The sequence below is a fragment of the Pempheris klunzingeri genome, chromosome 18, assembly GCF_042242105.1.
Source record: "Pempheris klunzingeri isolate RE-2024b chromosome 18, fPemKlu1.hap1, whole genome shotgun sequence".
NCBI classification, from domain to species: domain Eukaryota; kingdom Metazoa; phylum Chordata; class Actinopteri; order Acropomatiformes; family Pempheridae; genus Pempheris; species Pempheris klunzingeri.
The window spans coordinates 1,630,300-1,647,294 of record NC_092029.1 but is presented as its reverse complement, the minus strand read 5'-3'; the positions used below and the strand labels follow the sequence as shown (position 1 = coordinate 1,647,294).

The 16,995-nt window shown below is 44.0% G+C and overlaps 2 protein-coding genes and 1 non-coding gene across 3 annotated transcripts; 2 read left to right on the top strand and 1 right to left on the bottom strand.

The window, feature by feature from the left end:
- Nucleotides 1-1,268: 1,268 nt before the first annotated feature.
- On the top strand, nt 1,269-5,051 carry LOC139218034 (lactoylglutathione lyase-like). The gene is made up of 6 exons (XM_070849569.1): nt 1,269-1,383; nt 2,232-2,314; nt 2,402-2,542; nt 3,407-3,474; nt 3,603-3,692; nt 4,812-5,051. Exons 1-6 carry the CDS (start codon nt 1,312-1,314, stop codon nt 4,904-4,906), a joined length of 549 nt encoding a protein of 182 aa, XP_070705670.1. The 5' UTR covers nt 1,269-1,311; the 3' UTR covers nt 4,907-5,051.
- Nucleotides 5,052-6,372: 1,321 nt separating this feature from the next.
- On the top strand, nt 6,373-6,478 carry LOC139218398 (U6 spliceosomal RNA). Its single transcript, XR_011585667.1, has one exon. It is a non-coding gene; the product is annotated as a U6 spliceosomal RNA (small nuclear RNA).
- Nucleotides 6,479-10,342: 3,864 nt separating this feature from the next.
- hey2 (hes-related family bHLH transcription factor with YRPW motif 2) lies at nt 10,343-15,546 on the bottom strand. The gene is made up of 5 exons (XM_070849845.1): nt 15,376-15,546; nt 13,160-13,244; nt 12,981-13,064; nt 12,610-12,691; nt 10,343-11,046 (listed from the first exon to the last, which is right to left on the bottom strand). The coding sequence occupies exons 1-5, from the start codon at nt 15,459-15,461 to the stop codon at nt 10,343-10,345; spliced, it is 1,041 nt and encodes a 346-aa protein (XP_070705946.1). The 5' UTR covers nt 15,462-15,546.
- Nucleotides 15,547-16,995: the final 1,449 nt, after the last annotated feature.

Genomic DNA, 16,995 nt, shown 5'->3' with positions numbered 1-16,995 from the left:
TTAACTGGTCTAAAATCACATCAGGGCGTTTTCACGTCTGTGCAGCCTCAGTTCACCTGTTCAGACCTGCAGCTCCGCTCAGCTGCATTCTTCTACCGTGATGCTTTCAGGGTCCTTCAGGGGTTCACATGTTGGGAGTCGGCTCATAGGAATCACACAAGGCGGCAGCGTACTCATTTAAATTTAATTAAATGGTTAAAAGTCAACTTGCAGACTCCCTCTAGAGAAAATAGAAATTGCCAGACTTCCCTTAACTTTTAATTCTTTTCTCTCACAACACGCTCTCACTTGGTTAAAACAGGCAAAGTAAAGGAACTTCCTGTGGTTTTGATGTTCCAGAGGTTCTCTCCTGACTTCGGCTCCCCCCTCCTGAGAAAACATGGATGTGAAGATGTGTTTTGGTGGAATTTAGCTTCCATCTATGGTTTTACAAGAGTTGGGTGAGGACCTGAAGGCAGCACTGCCCTCTGACTGCCCCCCCCAGCAGAAACACACCTGGCTGAGAAAAAGTCTGCTGCCTTCAGGTTCTGTCAGAAATATCTAACCTGGGAAAAGAAAATCAGACTTGTCTGTGACACCTGAGCTGCTAAGATGAGACGTTCAGGAGCAGAGAGGAAACACTTCGGCCCAGTTGAAGGTTTTATTATTATTCTACTTTAACACGAAGCCTTGGTGCTTCAACACATCATTTTTTCTTGTTACAGCACAAAACTTCTTGTCGACACATCTCATTAAATAAGATTGTATTTCTATGCAAGAATGTTAGAGCATATTTTTACTTTATTATATTAGATTTGAATAAATGTGAGGAAGATTTATTTGATTTATTGTTTGTGTACATTGAGGAAAATAACACATAATGTAAAAGTGTAAATATAAATATCCATTCCATCCATCCATTTTCAACTGCTTATCCGGGGTCGGGTCGCGGGGGCAGCAGTTTTAGCAGAGATGCCCAGACTTCCCTGGCCCCAGACACCTCCTCCAGCTCATCCGGTGGGACCCCGAGGCGTTCCCAGGCCAGCCGAGAGACATAGTCCCTCCAGCGTGTCCTGGGTCTTCCCCGGGGCCTCCTTCCGGTGGGACATGCCCAGAAAACCTCCCCAGGGAGGCGTCCAGGAGGCATCCGAAACAGAGTAAATATTACGACATAAGAAGAAGATGACTGAAACCAAAACATGTCCAACACCCTGTGGTACACCCAAGAAGCCCAATGTTCCGAGCAGCACTTGAAGGCAGCACAGAGAAGGTGTGTGTGTGGAGGAATGTGTGTGTTCACTCTTCAGTCTGGTCTGGTCTGATCTGAGGGCCATGGAGGACAGAGGAGGCCTGACGGACGAGGCTGCGTCCACCGCCTGCAAACAGGGAGCTCCCATCACCAAGGTGAGGGTTTGTTTTCAGAGGCCTTCCTTCGTTTGGAGGGGTTTTAGGTTAGGTTTAGGTCATTCTGCCGCTCTGACGGAGAGCTGAGGCTGTAATGCAGTCCAACCTGTTGGCAGGACTGACAGGATGTCTGTGGAGCTGCAGAAACACTGAAAGCTGCTTCATGTACAGAGCAGAACAAAGAGACATGAAGACATCGAACAGCTTTATTAAAGCGAGTTAAACTTCACAGAGGTGACAGCAGCAACCTGAACACCGATTCTGGAAGAACAAGTTGATGCTAATGAGTTTTTCTAAAGTCACTTTAAGCCTCACGACACCGGATCTGACCAGGAAACACCGAAGGAGGCGAAATGTTCTGTGTAATTTGGGTGAACTGGTTCCTGAAGAATCAGCGGCAGCTTTAATAAAGAGCCTGTGTGAGGATGAATAATTTCTCTGTAACTTAAACACGGAAACATCATGAATCACATGACTTCACCGGCTTTCACTTAAAAACCTTCTTACTGGTTTTTAAAGCTTTCAGTTCACCAGTTTATTTCAGGTCTTCTCCACTTCTGTCATCAGTGATATGAAGCTAAAGGTGCAGACCGTCCTCTCTGTTTCTGCTCCATCTTTCACTTAATGTGTGTGAAAACGCTCCGTTCAGGTTTATCTCTGTTTGTGATGTCATAAAGGGGGGGGGGGTGCTGTTGATCCTCAGCTTGTTTCTGTTGGTCTAAAACGGAAAAAACAGCAAACATAACGTGTTTTTTGAGCGTTAAACCACGTGAAGCTGTTCTTGTAGAACCTTAAACTGAGCAGAGGATGGGACTTTTCTTTGAGGCTGATCTTTCTGGTCTGTGCAGGACTACATGATGCAGCAGACGATGCTGAGGGTCAAAGATCCAGCCCGATCCCTGGACTTCTACACCCGGATCCTGGGCATGACGTGAGTCCTCTGAACCCGTCCACCCAGACTTCATTCACCTGCTCTGATGAGCTTCTCTAACTAACCGTCCTCCTCTCTGGTTTCCAGCTTGCTCCAGAAGATCGACTTCTCCTCGATGCGCTTCACCCTCTACTTCCTGGGCTACGAGGACAAGTCGGACATCCCGGCCGACATCCGAGAGAGGACGGCGTGGACGTTCTCCCGCCGGGCCACCATAGAGCTCACACAGTGCGTAGGACCAGTTCAAGTCTTAAAGGTGGAGGTTCGGTGATGTTTTAGAGCAGTTAGGCCAAACAAGGTGTCAAACATACGGCCCGAGGGCCAAAACCGGCCCGCCAGAGGGTCCAGTCCGGCCCGTGGGATGGTGGTGGGGATTACTACACAGATGTGAATTAGAAATAACTTCTAGTTCTTGACAAGTTGTTTTGATCATGAAGTTAAAATACTATATTGTTCAGTTCCTTTGACTAAAAACTTCTTCCTCTGTCTTTTGGTGGTAAAGTCCTCTTGTTTTAAAGGGGAACACAGTGTAAATAATAATTATTGTTATTAATATCTGTCTTTTCTACTATTGCTTTTCTTGCCTCTGCCTTTGTTGCTGCTGTAACATGTAAATTTAAAGGAAAGTTTTAAGTTATTTAAAGGTTATTATGCTGTGATTTTACCGGTCCGGCCCGCTGGAGATCAAACTGGGCTGCATGTGGCCCCCCGAACTAAAATGAGTTCGACACCCCTGAAACTAAACAGTTAACTCACATATAATCTGGATTATTTTAAAAAGAGAGAGATTAATTTGGTATCTTTTAGCGTAATTGATGATACGTGATGAGGATTTTTGTGCAGTCTTAGGGTTAGGTTGATGATGAGGTGGTAAAAACTGGTTATAAAAAGTTGGACATGTGAGATGATGATCCAGTCTGTATACTGAAGATGTTTTCTGGTGTCGTACCAGATTTCATTTACTTCACTGAATTGTTTAAGAAGCAGTTTGAGAGAGATGTGTGTGTGTGTGTGTGTGTGTGTGTGTGTACATAAAGGCGTCCACACACTTTTGGTGAAGGTGCTAATGAACATTATTTCTCTGCCCGTCAGTAACTGGGGTTCAGAGTCGGATGAAAGTCTGTCGTATCACAACGGGAACAACGAGCCTCGAGGATTCGGTGAGAAGTTTCACCTGTAGTAAACAGTTTAAATGAGCTTTGGAGTGATTATTATTATTATTATTATTATTTTAGGGGACTGTTACGTGACCACGGCGCCGCCTGGCCTCTGTTTTCTCTCTTCGCAGGTCACATCGGCATCGCTGTTCCTGACGTTTACGCTGCCTGTAAATTATTTGAAGAGCAAGGAGTGACGTTTGTGAAGAAGCCAGACTCAGGTGAGGACGTCACCTGGTCAGAGAATCTGAATCTGTTATTCTGCAAAAGAGAAATAACGTGTTTAGTGGGGACTACTTTCAGCGGCGGATGAATCCACATTCGGAGCTCTAGTGAGTGTTTGGTGCAGCAGGACGGTGTGTGTGTGTGTGTGTGTGTGTGTTTCAGAATAAAATACAGTGTGTGTGTATTTATGGAGGTACGGCACACACACACACACACACACACACACACACACACACACACACACACACACACACACACACACACACACACACTTCCTTTTTTTGGATTTTTATTTTTTGACAGTAAGAAAAATCTAGAATATCATCACCTGTGTTTTTTAAAGGTCTGTGAAGCACTTTGTAAATATCTTAAAGGTATTACTATTATTATTATTATTAGACCGATTTGTTTCATTGATTGTTTGATATTGAATATAACAAAAAATGCTTCTTGCAGCTTTTAATCATTTTAATAATTTGTATCAGTCCGGAAGAGGAATTCATTTATTCTGTGATTTATTGATTATCATTTATTTTTGTCTTTATTTCTCTTTATTTACTTGGATCCCCTTTCGCTGCCACTGAAAGGGAGCCGCCACACACACACACACACACACACACACACACACACACACACACACACACACACACACACACACACACACACTCAATAAGAGCATGTTTAAAACAAGTCTCAGACGGTAAAAAGAAAAACTGACCCGAAAACACACAAAACAAAAACTTTCCATGTAACATATTTAACTTTTATGCTGAAGTCATTTCACACCTGATACTGAACAGCAGAGTATTTTCAAAAGTATTTAAGTATTTGCATCAAAATGTTCTTAAAGTCGTCCCGTTGCAGCTGATAAATGTGCAGCTCATTTAATTACTTCATATATTAACGTAGAAATGTGAATGAATGTGCAGTAAAAACAGGTCACTTTCCTTTTTAAACAGTCAGATAAAACAGCCTGTAACGTCTCTGCATGCTGTTGGTGCAGGTTTGTACCAGGAGGTGGCGCTCAGGCCAAATGTAAAAGGTGTTTCTCTCTGAGATTTTAGGGTAAAGAGGGATTTAATATTCATCAGTGCCACCATGTTCCCCTCTCTCAGGTAAAATGAAGGACCTGGCCTTCATTCAGGATCCCGACGGCTACTGGATCGAGATTTTAAGTCCCAACAACATGGTTTCCTTAATGGAGCCTTGAAGCAGAGACACCTGGGGGGGGAGGGATTCACAGCATCCTGGACGAGGAGACGCCAGAGACTCTTTAAACCCCACGTTCATGTGTTCTGTGTTTCTTCACGTCTGTCCTGCTTCTGTGAGAAAAAACTGAACCATAAAACAAAGAAAAAAAAGAAAACAGGAAGTGGTTTCTGTCTTTATTCTGTGAGTCTGACAGGAAGGACGTGTAGCTTTCAGTCCTGAGTTCAGCTCAAAGGTTTTACTGAGAAAACAGGCGGCAGGTAGAGGATGGAGAGCTGGGAATCATGCAGCCAACAGATGATGAGGATCCAGACTGAGGCGTGAGGACTGAAGACCTGGAGAACAAGAGCACAGAGGGAGCCGGGGTTAAATACTGCGAGTGCTGGGTGACTGGACGAGCTTCAGGTGTGCAGCTGAATAGCCAACAGGTGAGTGATCCTCCAGAGGGAGGGAGGAGGGAGGAGGGAGACCCTGTCCTCTCCCCCTCCTTCTGTTGGGAGTATAAATAGAGAGATATCACACTATGTGACTATAATCTATTGATTAAGTGTTGATTAAAATGTCGTAGGAATTGATACATGAGGGTTAGTATGACAGGAGTGTTGATCAAGTGTGTAGCCGATCAATAATAAAGTTGCACATTATGTAAATATATTTATATTAGGAATAGTAGTTTATATTTTATCTCCTCCTTTTAAACTGTTAAGGTATTCAGGGAAACCTGTTTCTGTACTGTACACATGACAAACACTTTGAATCTTGAATAATATGAAACAATGACACTAAAACGTTACTGAATATATTTTATGAGTGGATCCAGCTCCTGGTTGGAGTTCAGATGAGTCTCCTTGGTCTCTGTTGTGTTGTTCTTTCTCGTGTTTGCAGCTTGATCCAGACGCTGAGGAGGTTTTCCTGCTGTGAGAGTCTCTTCCTGCTCGGAGGTGGAGGGAATGACGTCAGCCAGACCAGACCAGACCAGTTCCTTCTCTTGTGTCGCTCTTTCCTTAAAAAACACTCCCCCGTCTCTCACAGTGAGTCTCTAGCAGCACGCTCTGACCTTTGACCAGCCCCCACCGGCCCCGAGGGGGTCACAGTCCCTCCAGGAGGAGCGTCGGAGGAGGGGCGTCGAGTCAGTCTTTTGTTCTGGCGCCTTCAGTCATCCAATCAGCGTCATCTGACGTCACTTCAGCCATGCCTAAATCTCCCATCATGCCTCTGCAAGGCTCACGGGGACAAACTGAAACCGAACCACCTCAAACAGAACCAGACCGGGTCACACTGAGCCACCATGTCTCATTAAAGATAAATAACCAACAGCACAGCAGCCAAAAATGTCTTTCTAATGTTTTGTTGTATTGATTATAAAGTATCTCAGTCCTCACGTCCCTCCCTGTGACCTCCAACCCTGAGAGAGAGGAAGCTCTCATGGTGAACCCTTTAAATGGAGGTCTGGGACAGGACATTATTGTGTTAGTTCACTAACACATATACTAAAATTGGAACGATACAGAGAAGATTAGCATGGCCCCTGCGCAAGGATGACACGCAAATTCGTGAAGCGTTCCTCATTTTCGTCTAAAACCCTAAATATTTTATTAGATCATATTATTTTATGAAGAAACTGCAGCTGCAGTTGCACCAACCTGCCGCTGGGTGTCGCTGTTTGACCGCTCTGAGGGCTGCATTCGAGGGTGCTGCTGTAGGGTCGGACTCCAGAACACTGAGGGAGAGAGGGAGAGAGGGTGGTGGAGATCAGGGAGCTGGAGGCTGGACCGTGACGAGGGCTACTGGAGGTTTCGAGGTGGCGGTCGAGCTAAAGTTTGGCCTCCAGAAGCTCCTCGTCTGTGGGTTCATCCTGCCCCCTGCTCAGGTGCTGCTGCTGAGGCGGAGGTGGGAGGAGGTGGATGCAGCAGGAGGGAGGGAGATGTCTGTGTTACAACTGAATCCCAAACACAAACACAGCCGAGCTGCAGGAGCACAGAAGGTGGTTTTAAAAATATGGTGCATGAATAATATCTTTACTCCTCACACTCCTCTGTGTCTCCTGGAGCAGCTCTTCATCTGATGGCTCCTCAGGAGAAAATAAAATGTTCCTTCATAAGTTTCAATCAATTAGAGGAAGTATAAACAATAGAAACAGTATAGTGTACACAGGGGCAATATATAAAGAGAAGGGGGGGTATTAGAAAGTGTTGCACATGAATCTGCAACCAGAAGAAACTAAGAAAATGTTCAGTGAACACAACAATGTTTAAGTCCTTATTTAGTGTAAAGTGGACTTGAGGACTGGAAATGCAGAGTGAGGGGGACCTGTAAAGGCTGGATCCTTCCTCTGCAACAGATCTCTGCCAGATCTCTGTCTTTTATTGTGTGTGTAATGTATATATTTCAGTTTTCTCTTATTATCATCAGTTCTCAGTGGCACAAACACCACTTGGTTAGGTTTAGGACAAGATGACAGTTTGGGTCAAAACAAGTCAAACACACAAATAAATAAAAGGCGTCTTCCTCCCGACACACACCAGGGTGTAAATAGCATTCAGCTATTTTAATAAGCTAAAATAAATGTCAGTGTTTATCCAACACAGAACTTTACACCTTTATTTATTTATAACAACTTTGTTTTATGATATCTGGAAAACAAAGAGCCAAACTGACTGAACTCCTCGTGTTATCTAACCTCTCGCTGCTTTCTGTCTTGTTGTCGTCTCCCCTGTTTTGTCTGCCTCTCTGTGTGTCTGGATGTAAAGTGCTGACCGGCTCATGCCACCAAATTTTACCGCCGGCCACTTCAAAGCGGCGTCCCGGCGTGAGAACCGTGTCGACTGACCGGGGCGGATTTACGGCCTGCAGAGCCGTTCCCAGGCCTGTCAGCCTTTAATCCTCCATTCAGCTGGAAGTGACGGCGTTTTCTTCTCTGGGAGGATTTAACGGGTGCAGCAGTGATTTCAGAGTGTAAACTGCAAGATGAAGGCAAAGAAGGAGTGGATTAACGTGTGTGTGTGTGTGTGTGTGTGTGTGTGTGTGTGTGTGTGTGTGTGTGTGTGTGTGTGTGTGTGTGAGTGTGAGTGTGTGTGAGTGTGTGTGTGTTTGACTCTGTAACACTCGGGAAAAGCCGTCTAGTCACCCTAACATTAAAGAATTTGAAGTTTGTTTTGCAGATTACTTGAACCATGTTGACAACTGGTCCATTTAGCTGTTCTGGAGCTTTCAAGTAAATCACCTGATCTTCCCCCAGCAGATGGAGCAATGTGGAGCTGAAGAGTTCCATTTTCTACGTGAAGACTTCAGTTTTCAGATCTTGAACTTAAGAAAATATGAAATTTTAACACCTACTTGGCAAACTCAGAGGAAGTTCATGTTCTATGACTGAAAGGTCTAACTATAATATATGTTAAACACAATGATGGACTTGTCTGAGCTGCGTAATCTACTGGATCAGCTCACATGGAAATGTTCTTTTTTCATTTTCCAGTTGCAGTTGTTGGTCCTTGGTGCGTTTTTTTGGTTTCACCTCCGTCGAGCTGAGCTGTGATTTCTAAAATAAGCTACCATCAATAGCGACAGCGAGTTTTTTATTAACTTTAAGCGATAAGTTGGTGATGAAGCTGTTAGTTTAGCAGAAAATATACAGTGTAGACTGTTTAAAGGCTCGAATATGGCTTCATGGGTATCGCAATCTTGGTTTTTTTGAAGCTGGAAGTGACGTTTGTTGCAGGAAGACCTCCTCTGATTGGTTAGGTTTAGTTAGGACCCTCCTCTGATTGGTTAGGTTTAGACATGAACCTCCTCTGATTGGTTAGGTTTAGACAGGACCCTCTTCTGATTGGTTAGTGAGCAGGTAGCCCCGCCCACACGTGGTGGAAATATTCCTTTAAAGAGATAAAACAGACAACAGCTGCACTTTTCATGACGGCAGCCATGTTGTTACTCCGTCTTTATTGGTAAAAAGGCACACAGGCAGTCAGAGAGAGTCTCAATGGTCAGTTCAGTGACAGCTTACATGTAAAACCACAGATAATAGGAACAAAAGTGGGTTTAGTGTGATCAAACCATGTAAAGCATCACAATCATCATCATCACTGTCTTTGTGTTAGGGTTAGGGGTTCTTCCTCCCAGTTTGCACCAGTCTGAACGGTCTGGGGATGTTCTGGTTTTGGCAGGTCTGCACAGTTTATTCTCAGCTAATAGATTCTCCTCAAAAAGCGTTTGAGTTAAACGTCGGTGAGCTGATTGTTTCAGGCTTCAAAGGAACAGTCTGGTGTTATCCTGCTTCTTGTTATTGTCAAAAAATCCCACGAAAAGACCAAAACCATCAGCGTGTTCGACCGTCTGTCGGTACTGCCGGACTTCCTGCCCACTGGTTCCTCCTGAAGACGTCACTTTTCTTACTCGATTTGTTAAAGTGGTGTCCTGACGGTTTAAATGTCTCTTCCTACAGCGCTCCACTGATCTGCATGTTAAAACGCTGCTTTACACGCTGTAAAACTCCCCAAAAATGACTCTTTTTTTGGTGTTTTCACAGAAAAACGAGCCCTTTCTTCTTTTTCTTCTGTGCAGCCAGTGAGTCCAACGTTTCTGTATACAATCAGCAGGTTTTTACGGCGTATAAAGCAGCATTTCATCATTGCACGCCGTCTCCTGACAGCATTAAAAAAAAATAATAAAGCTATATAATTTCAACAGAGTGTCATTTTATGTCGTAGTAGGAGGAGGTTGCTGTGGATGGACGAGTCTAACAAACCTTCACACAGGAGACATTACGTTATTCAACTGACAACTAATGTAACTTCTGTCACTAATGTAATCAGTTTAACCCAAAACATCTTTTCCTAAACCTGGCAAAGTAATTTTGGTACCTAAATGTAACCAAACAATCACCTGCAAGCTTTATTTTGAAAATATCGCCGGCTGGTTTATATTCATAATTGCTAACATAAATGTGTTGACATGACAGAATGTAAAATGTGACGTGCTTTTCTCACGTGTTGATGAAGCAACACGTCGCACAACAGCTAATCAACGTGTTTCTAATATACTTTAACACATCTGCCTTTGATACACACAATTTGTTTTGGGCCTCTTCGTGGTCGTAGTCGACAGTAAGAAAAGTCTCGAATAAGACCAGACGTATAAACGTAAAAAAACAACAATAAAGTGTAGAGAAACCAACGGGTCACACACGGAGTGAAAGACTACAGGGCTTCAGCAGTTCAGTTCAGGGGAACAAGGCATCACTTGGACTTGGTGAAACATGTTAAAACAGTTCAGTAACGCTGAATAGAAAGATGAAAGGCAACTAATTAAAGTGTAAATCTGTAAATTCTTCCAAAGAACGGGTCACTTTGTGAAATCAACAGTCAGAAAACACCTCAAAGGTTAACAAGTTAATGGGACTAGTTGTTTCCAGGCTGTTAGCAGGTCAGAGGTTAGTCAGTCAGAAAGCTCCCACCTCAGTTCCCCACGGTCTGTAGGGTTTACTGCTGCTGCTGTGAGGAGTCTGAGCGGAGGAAGAGGAAGAGGAGGAGATGGGAGGACTGGTGGTGGCGGCGGTGGAGGTAAAGGAGGAAGGAGGGAGGACGGGGAAACCTCCGTGGAGGGCGATGGGGAACGACGACGAGAGGGAGAGGAGGGAGGCGGAGAGAGGAGTGGGGGCACAGGGGAGCATGACAGACGAAGAAGAGGAGGAGGAGGAGGAGGAAGGAGGGGAGGAGGAGGTGGAGTCTGTGTAGGCGGAAAAGGAGGAGGCTACGCTGCGCTGTGACAACTCCACCAGCCTCTGGGGGGCTCCACCTCCTCCGGCGTCCGGGGAAACAGACAGCCCGCTCAGTCCGTACGGCTGAGGTCGAAACGCCGCCGCCGTGGCGATGGCGGCGGCCCAGTGATGGGGGTGGAAGGGGGGGGGTAGAGGGTGAGGCTGCTGGTGGTGGTGGGGGTGATGCGGCGAATGGGAGGTCATGGCGAGGGCGGCGGCGTCCCGCTGTGCGGCGCAGGAGGTGAGGTGGGAGAGGAGGCGGGAACGCAGGGGGTCGCTGGAGTCCAGGCCCTCCACGGCGCTCAGGTAGCGGGAGACCTCCGTCACACACTCCCTGAAACCCAGAGACAGGAAGTCCAGGGCCAGAGCGTGGGCGTCGAAGTACCCTGCAGACAGGAAGCAGAGAAACCAGATCAGACGGAGGAGAGAGGACAAAACATGTGGAGGATCAATCGGCTTCATCACTCCTGAGCTGAAGTTTTAGCTCCTGTCTCTTTAAGGCCCCACCCTCCCCTTGAAGCCCAGCCTTCTCTGATTGGTCGGCTCCCTGAGCAGGCTCCGCCCAACGACTGCAAAAGGTAAAGACGTTAGCGTAGCAACATGCTAATCACATGATCAACAGAGCGTTTTTACACATATTTACTAAGAGAAGAAGAAGAGGATGACACACCAGTGACACGTATTTATGTTTAAAAGATTAAAAAGTGCTTTTTGCATCATACGTCCCCTCTAATGTGCAAAATAGGAGCAGGAAACACCTTTGTCGAGCATTATCCGACCTCTTCTTCTTCTCTTACTGGTAGATTAGGTACGTTTGGATAACCGGAACATTATTATGGAGAGTTTATTAGTAATCGGTTTCTCTACTCGTAATATTATTTCTGTGACGCGTTATGAGATGCTGAAATATTTAATTTCTATTAAACTCCCGACAACGTGTGCAGAATGTTTGTGTGTGTTAATAAAAAAAAAAAAAGACCACCGGACTGGAAGCTTTCTGCAGCGATCAGCTGACTGTGTGTTTGCTCTGTCTGACTTTGAACCCAAACAAACGCTGCAGAGAGACGGCCTGTGAACGCAGCACACACCAACCCCCCCCACAAACCCCCCAAACTCCCCACCCCGCCGGCTTTATGAAAGCAAACAGTGCTGCTCAGGGTCAAGTGGGGCTTTTATCCCTGCAGCATTTTCCCATGGACGCACACCTCCCTCTGTCTCACACACACACACACACACTGACTGATAGGCCGTCTGATTGACAGCACGTCCTCACTGACGAACCAAACTGACTTCAGAGGGATGAGTGGTTGACGCGACACATTTGTCTCCTCTTAAAAGTTGCACTTGAACGCATCACAAAGACGAGGAATGATGCCGTACTGTGTGTAAACTGTTCAGTCTGATGGAGATCACTGATTCTCATCGATTCTTTGGCCCCAAAGTGAATATTGGAGGCAGTTTAACAGGAGTCAGATCTTCTGGACACTGAGACTCTGACGTGGAGACACCTGAGGAGGACCTGAGGTCTGAGGTAGACCTGCCTCTGGCTCACAGACACTCATCTGGTCTGTGGAGTGTCTCCGGCGGGAGGCTGCTGAAGTGCAGCAACAGCCGCTGACGATAAACAGAAGCTTTGAGTGTCTGAAGAGACAAAGTGACGTCCTCAGAGACTCTGAAGCTGCTTCTGATAGAAAGCTGTCACTCTGCACCTGCTGCACCTGAGCTGGTTAGCATGGAAGCTAACAGGCTAACAGCTGTTAGCTGGAGACCACGCCCACTCAGGGGACAGGAAGTGGAGACCATCTCAGACCACTGACCTGTAGCCTGTAGTGACACACCTGTAGTTCTAGAGGATCTTTGGTAATGTAGTCTGACAGGAGTAGTGAGCTAGCTGTCAGTCAGGACAGAAGATCACTTCCTGTTTACTATTATAAATCTTTTCTGCTCACCTTTGGCTCCTGCAGCCTGCAGCACCTTCAGATGGTCCACAGTCATCTGCAGGATCTCTGCCTTCTCCAGTTTAGCTGATCCCTGACGCAGCAAAGCAAAAGATAAAGTAAGACGCAGCTGAGGGATGAAATAAGATGAAAAACGTGTCTGACAGACATTTAAAACATCAAGTATAAAAGGTCTAAACACAAAATACAGATCATTATAAATGATAAGGGAGGAAACATTAAGGAGACAAACAGCACATTCAGACTAAAGTTTAACACTAATACTACGACTACTGTTTATCGGCTGCATGTTCAATCAGTGGTACATAATCAGGTGAGTTTTTCTGAGCCGAACACAAACAGAATAATAAAAACTGATCGACCTGTTTCTCGAACGCCGTGGGGACAAGCCTCCGTAACTCCAACAGACTGTTGTTGATTCTGTCTCTGCGTCTTTTCTCGATAATCTGACAAAATAACAAAAACCTTTAAACAACACTTTCTCCTTAAAACCAGTGTCACTGCTCCTTTATTAATTCATTAATGCACACGGACGCTTTACCCCTCTGCGTTTTTTCCTCGCCATCACTTGCGTGGTCGTGGTCGGAGATCCACATCTTATGAAGGACGTCTTCATCTTCACGTGTCTGAAACACAAAATAATAACCGAGTCAGGTCATCACATGACAGCAGGGACGTTAGTTTTCAAATAAATAAAAATAAATATATGAAACAGACGTGTTTCAGCCTCAGGAAAGCAGAAAACAAAATAAGATAAATAAATAAAGTCAGTATCCTGCTTATCACATGGATTCATACTACAGAAAATCAATAATTTGACATGGAATATCGATTTAAAATGATTTTTATTGATTTAAATTGATTTATTGATTTGCCATAGCAACGTCCATAGGAACAGTCTGTTATAAAGAAATAACCGAACGTGGTAATTGACCAATCAGAATCCAGTATTCAACATTATCCTGCTTATTCCACGGCTTTGGGCCAAGAAAATCAACAATTTGACACAAAATATTGATCTAAAGATGATCAAACTGTCTCTTATAAAGAAATAACATGCAAAGCTGTAGCAGACCAATCAGAATCAAGTATTCATCAATGTGAATAGTGAGCTATAAATAGAAAAATGCATGAACGTAAACACAGAAACTCCCACAGAAAGTACAAATAAAAAAATAAAACCTAAACAGAAAAATGAAGTCATGAGAGGAAAAGCATCACTTTGTGTTCCCGCAACAACAACCAGGTAAGAGACCGAATCCTTTACAGGTGAAACACTAAACACAACGCTGGTGAATTCCACAAAAAAACAAAGCAAAGACACGAAAAGATGCAAGAAATACGGCACAAGTGGTAAAACTAGAGCTCTGATTTCACCACAGAAACGCTCCAGTGAATCAGTCTCAGTGCTGATTGGCTGATTGAACAGGTGAGGGCTGCAGGAGGCTGGACCACCTGTTAAAAACGTCTTCCTACGTAGAAAGTCTGCACATAAACTCAGAACCTCCATAGAAAATACCAGTAAAATAAGCATTAATAAAACCCATCGGTGATCAGAGAGCAAACAGCCTCAGTGGATCCAGTGAGGAGAACAAACTGTGTGACTGAGTCAAAACTGAGCCTCAGACGGCGAAACTGTGCTTCAGATGTGTTTAAGGCCATTTGGGAGGAAAGATGTTGTAAAAAAACTCTTTTTTAAAACACAAATATTGAATTTCTTTGACTATTAATGTGTTTTATTGTGTTTTTCCCCCCAGTTTCACAGAAGTGAATGTAACTAAGTACTTTTACTCAAGTACTGCATGTAATTATAATTTTAGTGTGTATATATATATATATATATGTATATATATAGATATAACTTTAGCGACTTCTACTCCACTTCAGAGAGGAACTTATTTACTCACTTATTTTTATTTGATAACTCCCAAACAAATAACATTTAAAAAAAACATTTTACTGACGACACAGTAATAAAATATAACCCACTGTTATAACCACCAATCAGAAGACACAATATTAGCAATAACTGTTCGTTAATAATCAGAAATAATAATCATCAATCAATGCATTATGAGTATTTTAACTTTTGACGCTCTGATAATACTTTGATACTTTTACTGCACGTTTTCTTTTCACTGCAGGATTTTTTTTACTTGTAAAAGATCTTTTTTTTTTTAAGGTTGTTGAAAGGGATTGTGGGAAATGTAGGCCATGCAGGGGACTCCATGAGTTACTTCATGTGACTTAATTTGTCACTGTGCTGACGAGTAGCACAATCCATCAAATGAACCTGTTTCATGGAGTTTTAGACCAAACCTTCCTGCAGATTTCACTCTTGTGATTTCTGTTAGTTTGCATATTGTGCGGAATGGCCCTTTACCTCTCAGTGCACAGTGTTTTAAAAAGGACTGTAAAGGATGTTTTAAACTTTGCTTTGACAGATGAGAATGAATGACTGTCCAGAGCCTCTCCTGATCCTCACACAGACTTACATTTATATTTAAACACGTTTTTTTGACAGATGCAGCTTTAAACTTTAAATCTAGGAATTATTAAATGAAATCATCTTAATGTGAATTAAAATGGCTGCAGGCTTTGAGTTAAACATGGAATATTTAGGCATGAAAGCAACTATAATAGAATATAATCAGGCTTTTGTCAGGCACAAACATTTTGAAAGTTCCAGCATCTCCACATAAGAGTCGAAGCCTCCCTTTAATAAGAGCTCTACATGGAGGCTGAAGGAGAACTCACCCCGGATAGATGCTCTCACTGCCCACATCGATGGTCTCCTCCATGTCGCTGTCTGCCGAGCTGCTGTCCTCACACGGCCGCTTCATGGTGCACGGGCGGCGGGGAGGGCTGTGTGTCTCTCCCCGGGGGGGAGACGTGGAGATGTGGAGGATTCTTAAAGTTCAAAATAAAGTTTGAGCACAAGAGAAACACCTATTTTGTTTCGTAAATCAGGCCCATATTTTCGTGAATGACTGAATAAATAACTGCTGCAAAGGAGCACTGAGGCCTTAGATTGTTTTACAGGATTATTACAGCAGATTTTTCCGGTTTGTTTAATCCAGAAGTTGATGATGTTGCAGGATAGTTTCCTTCCCAGGAAGAAAAACTGAGCCAATAAAACTTTCTCCTCCTGCAGATTTGTGAAATTTATGATCCCTCCAAAAGATGAGTGATCAGCAAACCAGACAGAAATTGGTGAACATGGTGAAAAACTTCCAGACAAACTGTTTTCAGTTTCTAGAGACAATAAAAGTCTTAAAAAATGTTCAGTGTAAAATCATTCCTCCGGAGCTTCCAGGAGTTGCTCTAACAGCGGTGCGTGTCCGGTAAATAGTCCGGGGCAGGTGGCCCGTGTGTCGGCTGCAAACTGGACTCCTGACCGGTGTGTCCTCCTCCTCCTCCTCCTCCTCCTGCTCCTGCTGCTGCTGCTGCTGCTGCTGCTCCTCTGCTGCTGCAGCTTTCCCACGGAGCCTGGGAGCCACACACACACACACACACACACACACACACACACACACACACACACACTGGAAACGCCCACGTGCACTCAAACACAAATTTGAGATGGAAGATTTCTGCAGTCTCGGCAGGGCTGGTCCTTCTCTCCTGATAATACCGCCTGTCTGGTTCAGGAGGAGTGTGTGTGTGTGTGTGTGTGTGTGTGTGTGTGTGTGTGTGCATGGGAATGAGGCCACCCCTGACAGTCAAAAAATATTTATTATATAAGGCAACAGGTTTCAGACTGGATTGAAGAAACATCCAGTTACATCAACCTCCAGAACTGAGAACATTCACTCTGCTTGTCCTTTCTCCACATGTGTTGATGGTGAGAGTTTGTTGTAATCTGAAGGATGAAATGTTCCTTTATGGGCTCAGAGATTTCCCTTTGGTTCAGCCACAAACAGCCGTTATATCGTTCTCTGCACACACACCAGACTACATTCACTAAAACAGGGATTTTATCTTGCACAACACAGGAATTGCTGATCTAGTTGCAGTGACTTTTGGCTGTTTTAACACGTAAGTTTGGATGCAAATTTGTTCTTTAAAACACCAAAATCAAACAATAACACAAGACAAATAACCAATTGAGGCAGCAGCAGATTAACAACTCTTATTTTCTGCAAGGTAAAATGACTGTTTTTGTAAATGGAGTCTGGTGGCATTCAGAAGAGCACTAAACTGTTTCTGGTTTAACAAAAAGATCTTAGTCCACTATAATGATCTCGTGTTCAACACTTAGTGACAGGATTCCTTAAGCCAGTGAATGAAGTCCTGTTGGCCAATAACATGTTTGCAACTCTCATTGCTTTATCTTGATCTTTAACAGATATAGTGTATATTTATTATTATAATTTA

Coding starts and splice junctions, on each gene's coding strand:
- hey2 (XM_070849845.1), bottom strand. CDS start 15,461: ATGAAGCGGCCGTGTGAGGACAGCAGCTCGGCAGACAGCGACATGGAG. Junction 13,065..13,159: donor CGAGGAAAAAACGCAGAGGG/GTAAAGCGTCCG, acceptor TTATTTTGTCAG/ATTATCGAGAAAAGACGCAG. Junction 12,692..12,980: donor CCACGGCGTTCGAGAAACAG/GTCGATCAGTTT, acceptor TTGCTGCGTCAG/GGATCAGCTAAACTGGAGAA.
- LOC139218034 (XM_070849569.1), top strand. CDS start 1,312: ATGGAGGACAGAGGAGGCCTGACGGACGAGGCTGCGTCCACCGCCTGC. Junction 2,543..3,406: donor GCCACCATAGAGCTCACACA/GTGCGTAGGACC, acceptor TCTGCCCGTCAG/TAACTGGGGTTCAGAGTCGG. Junction 3,693..4,811: donor TGTGAAGAAGCCAGACTCAG/GTGAGGACGTCA, acceptor CCCCTCTCTCAG/GTAAAATGAAGGACCTGGCC.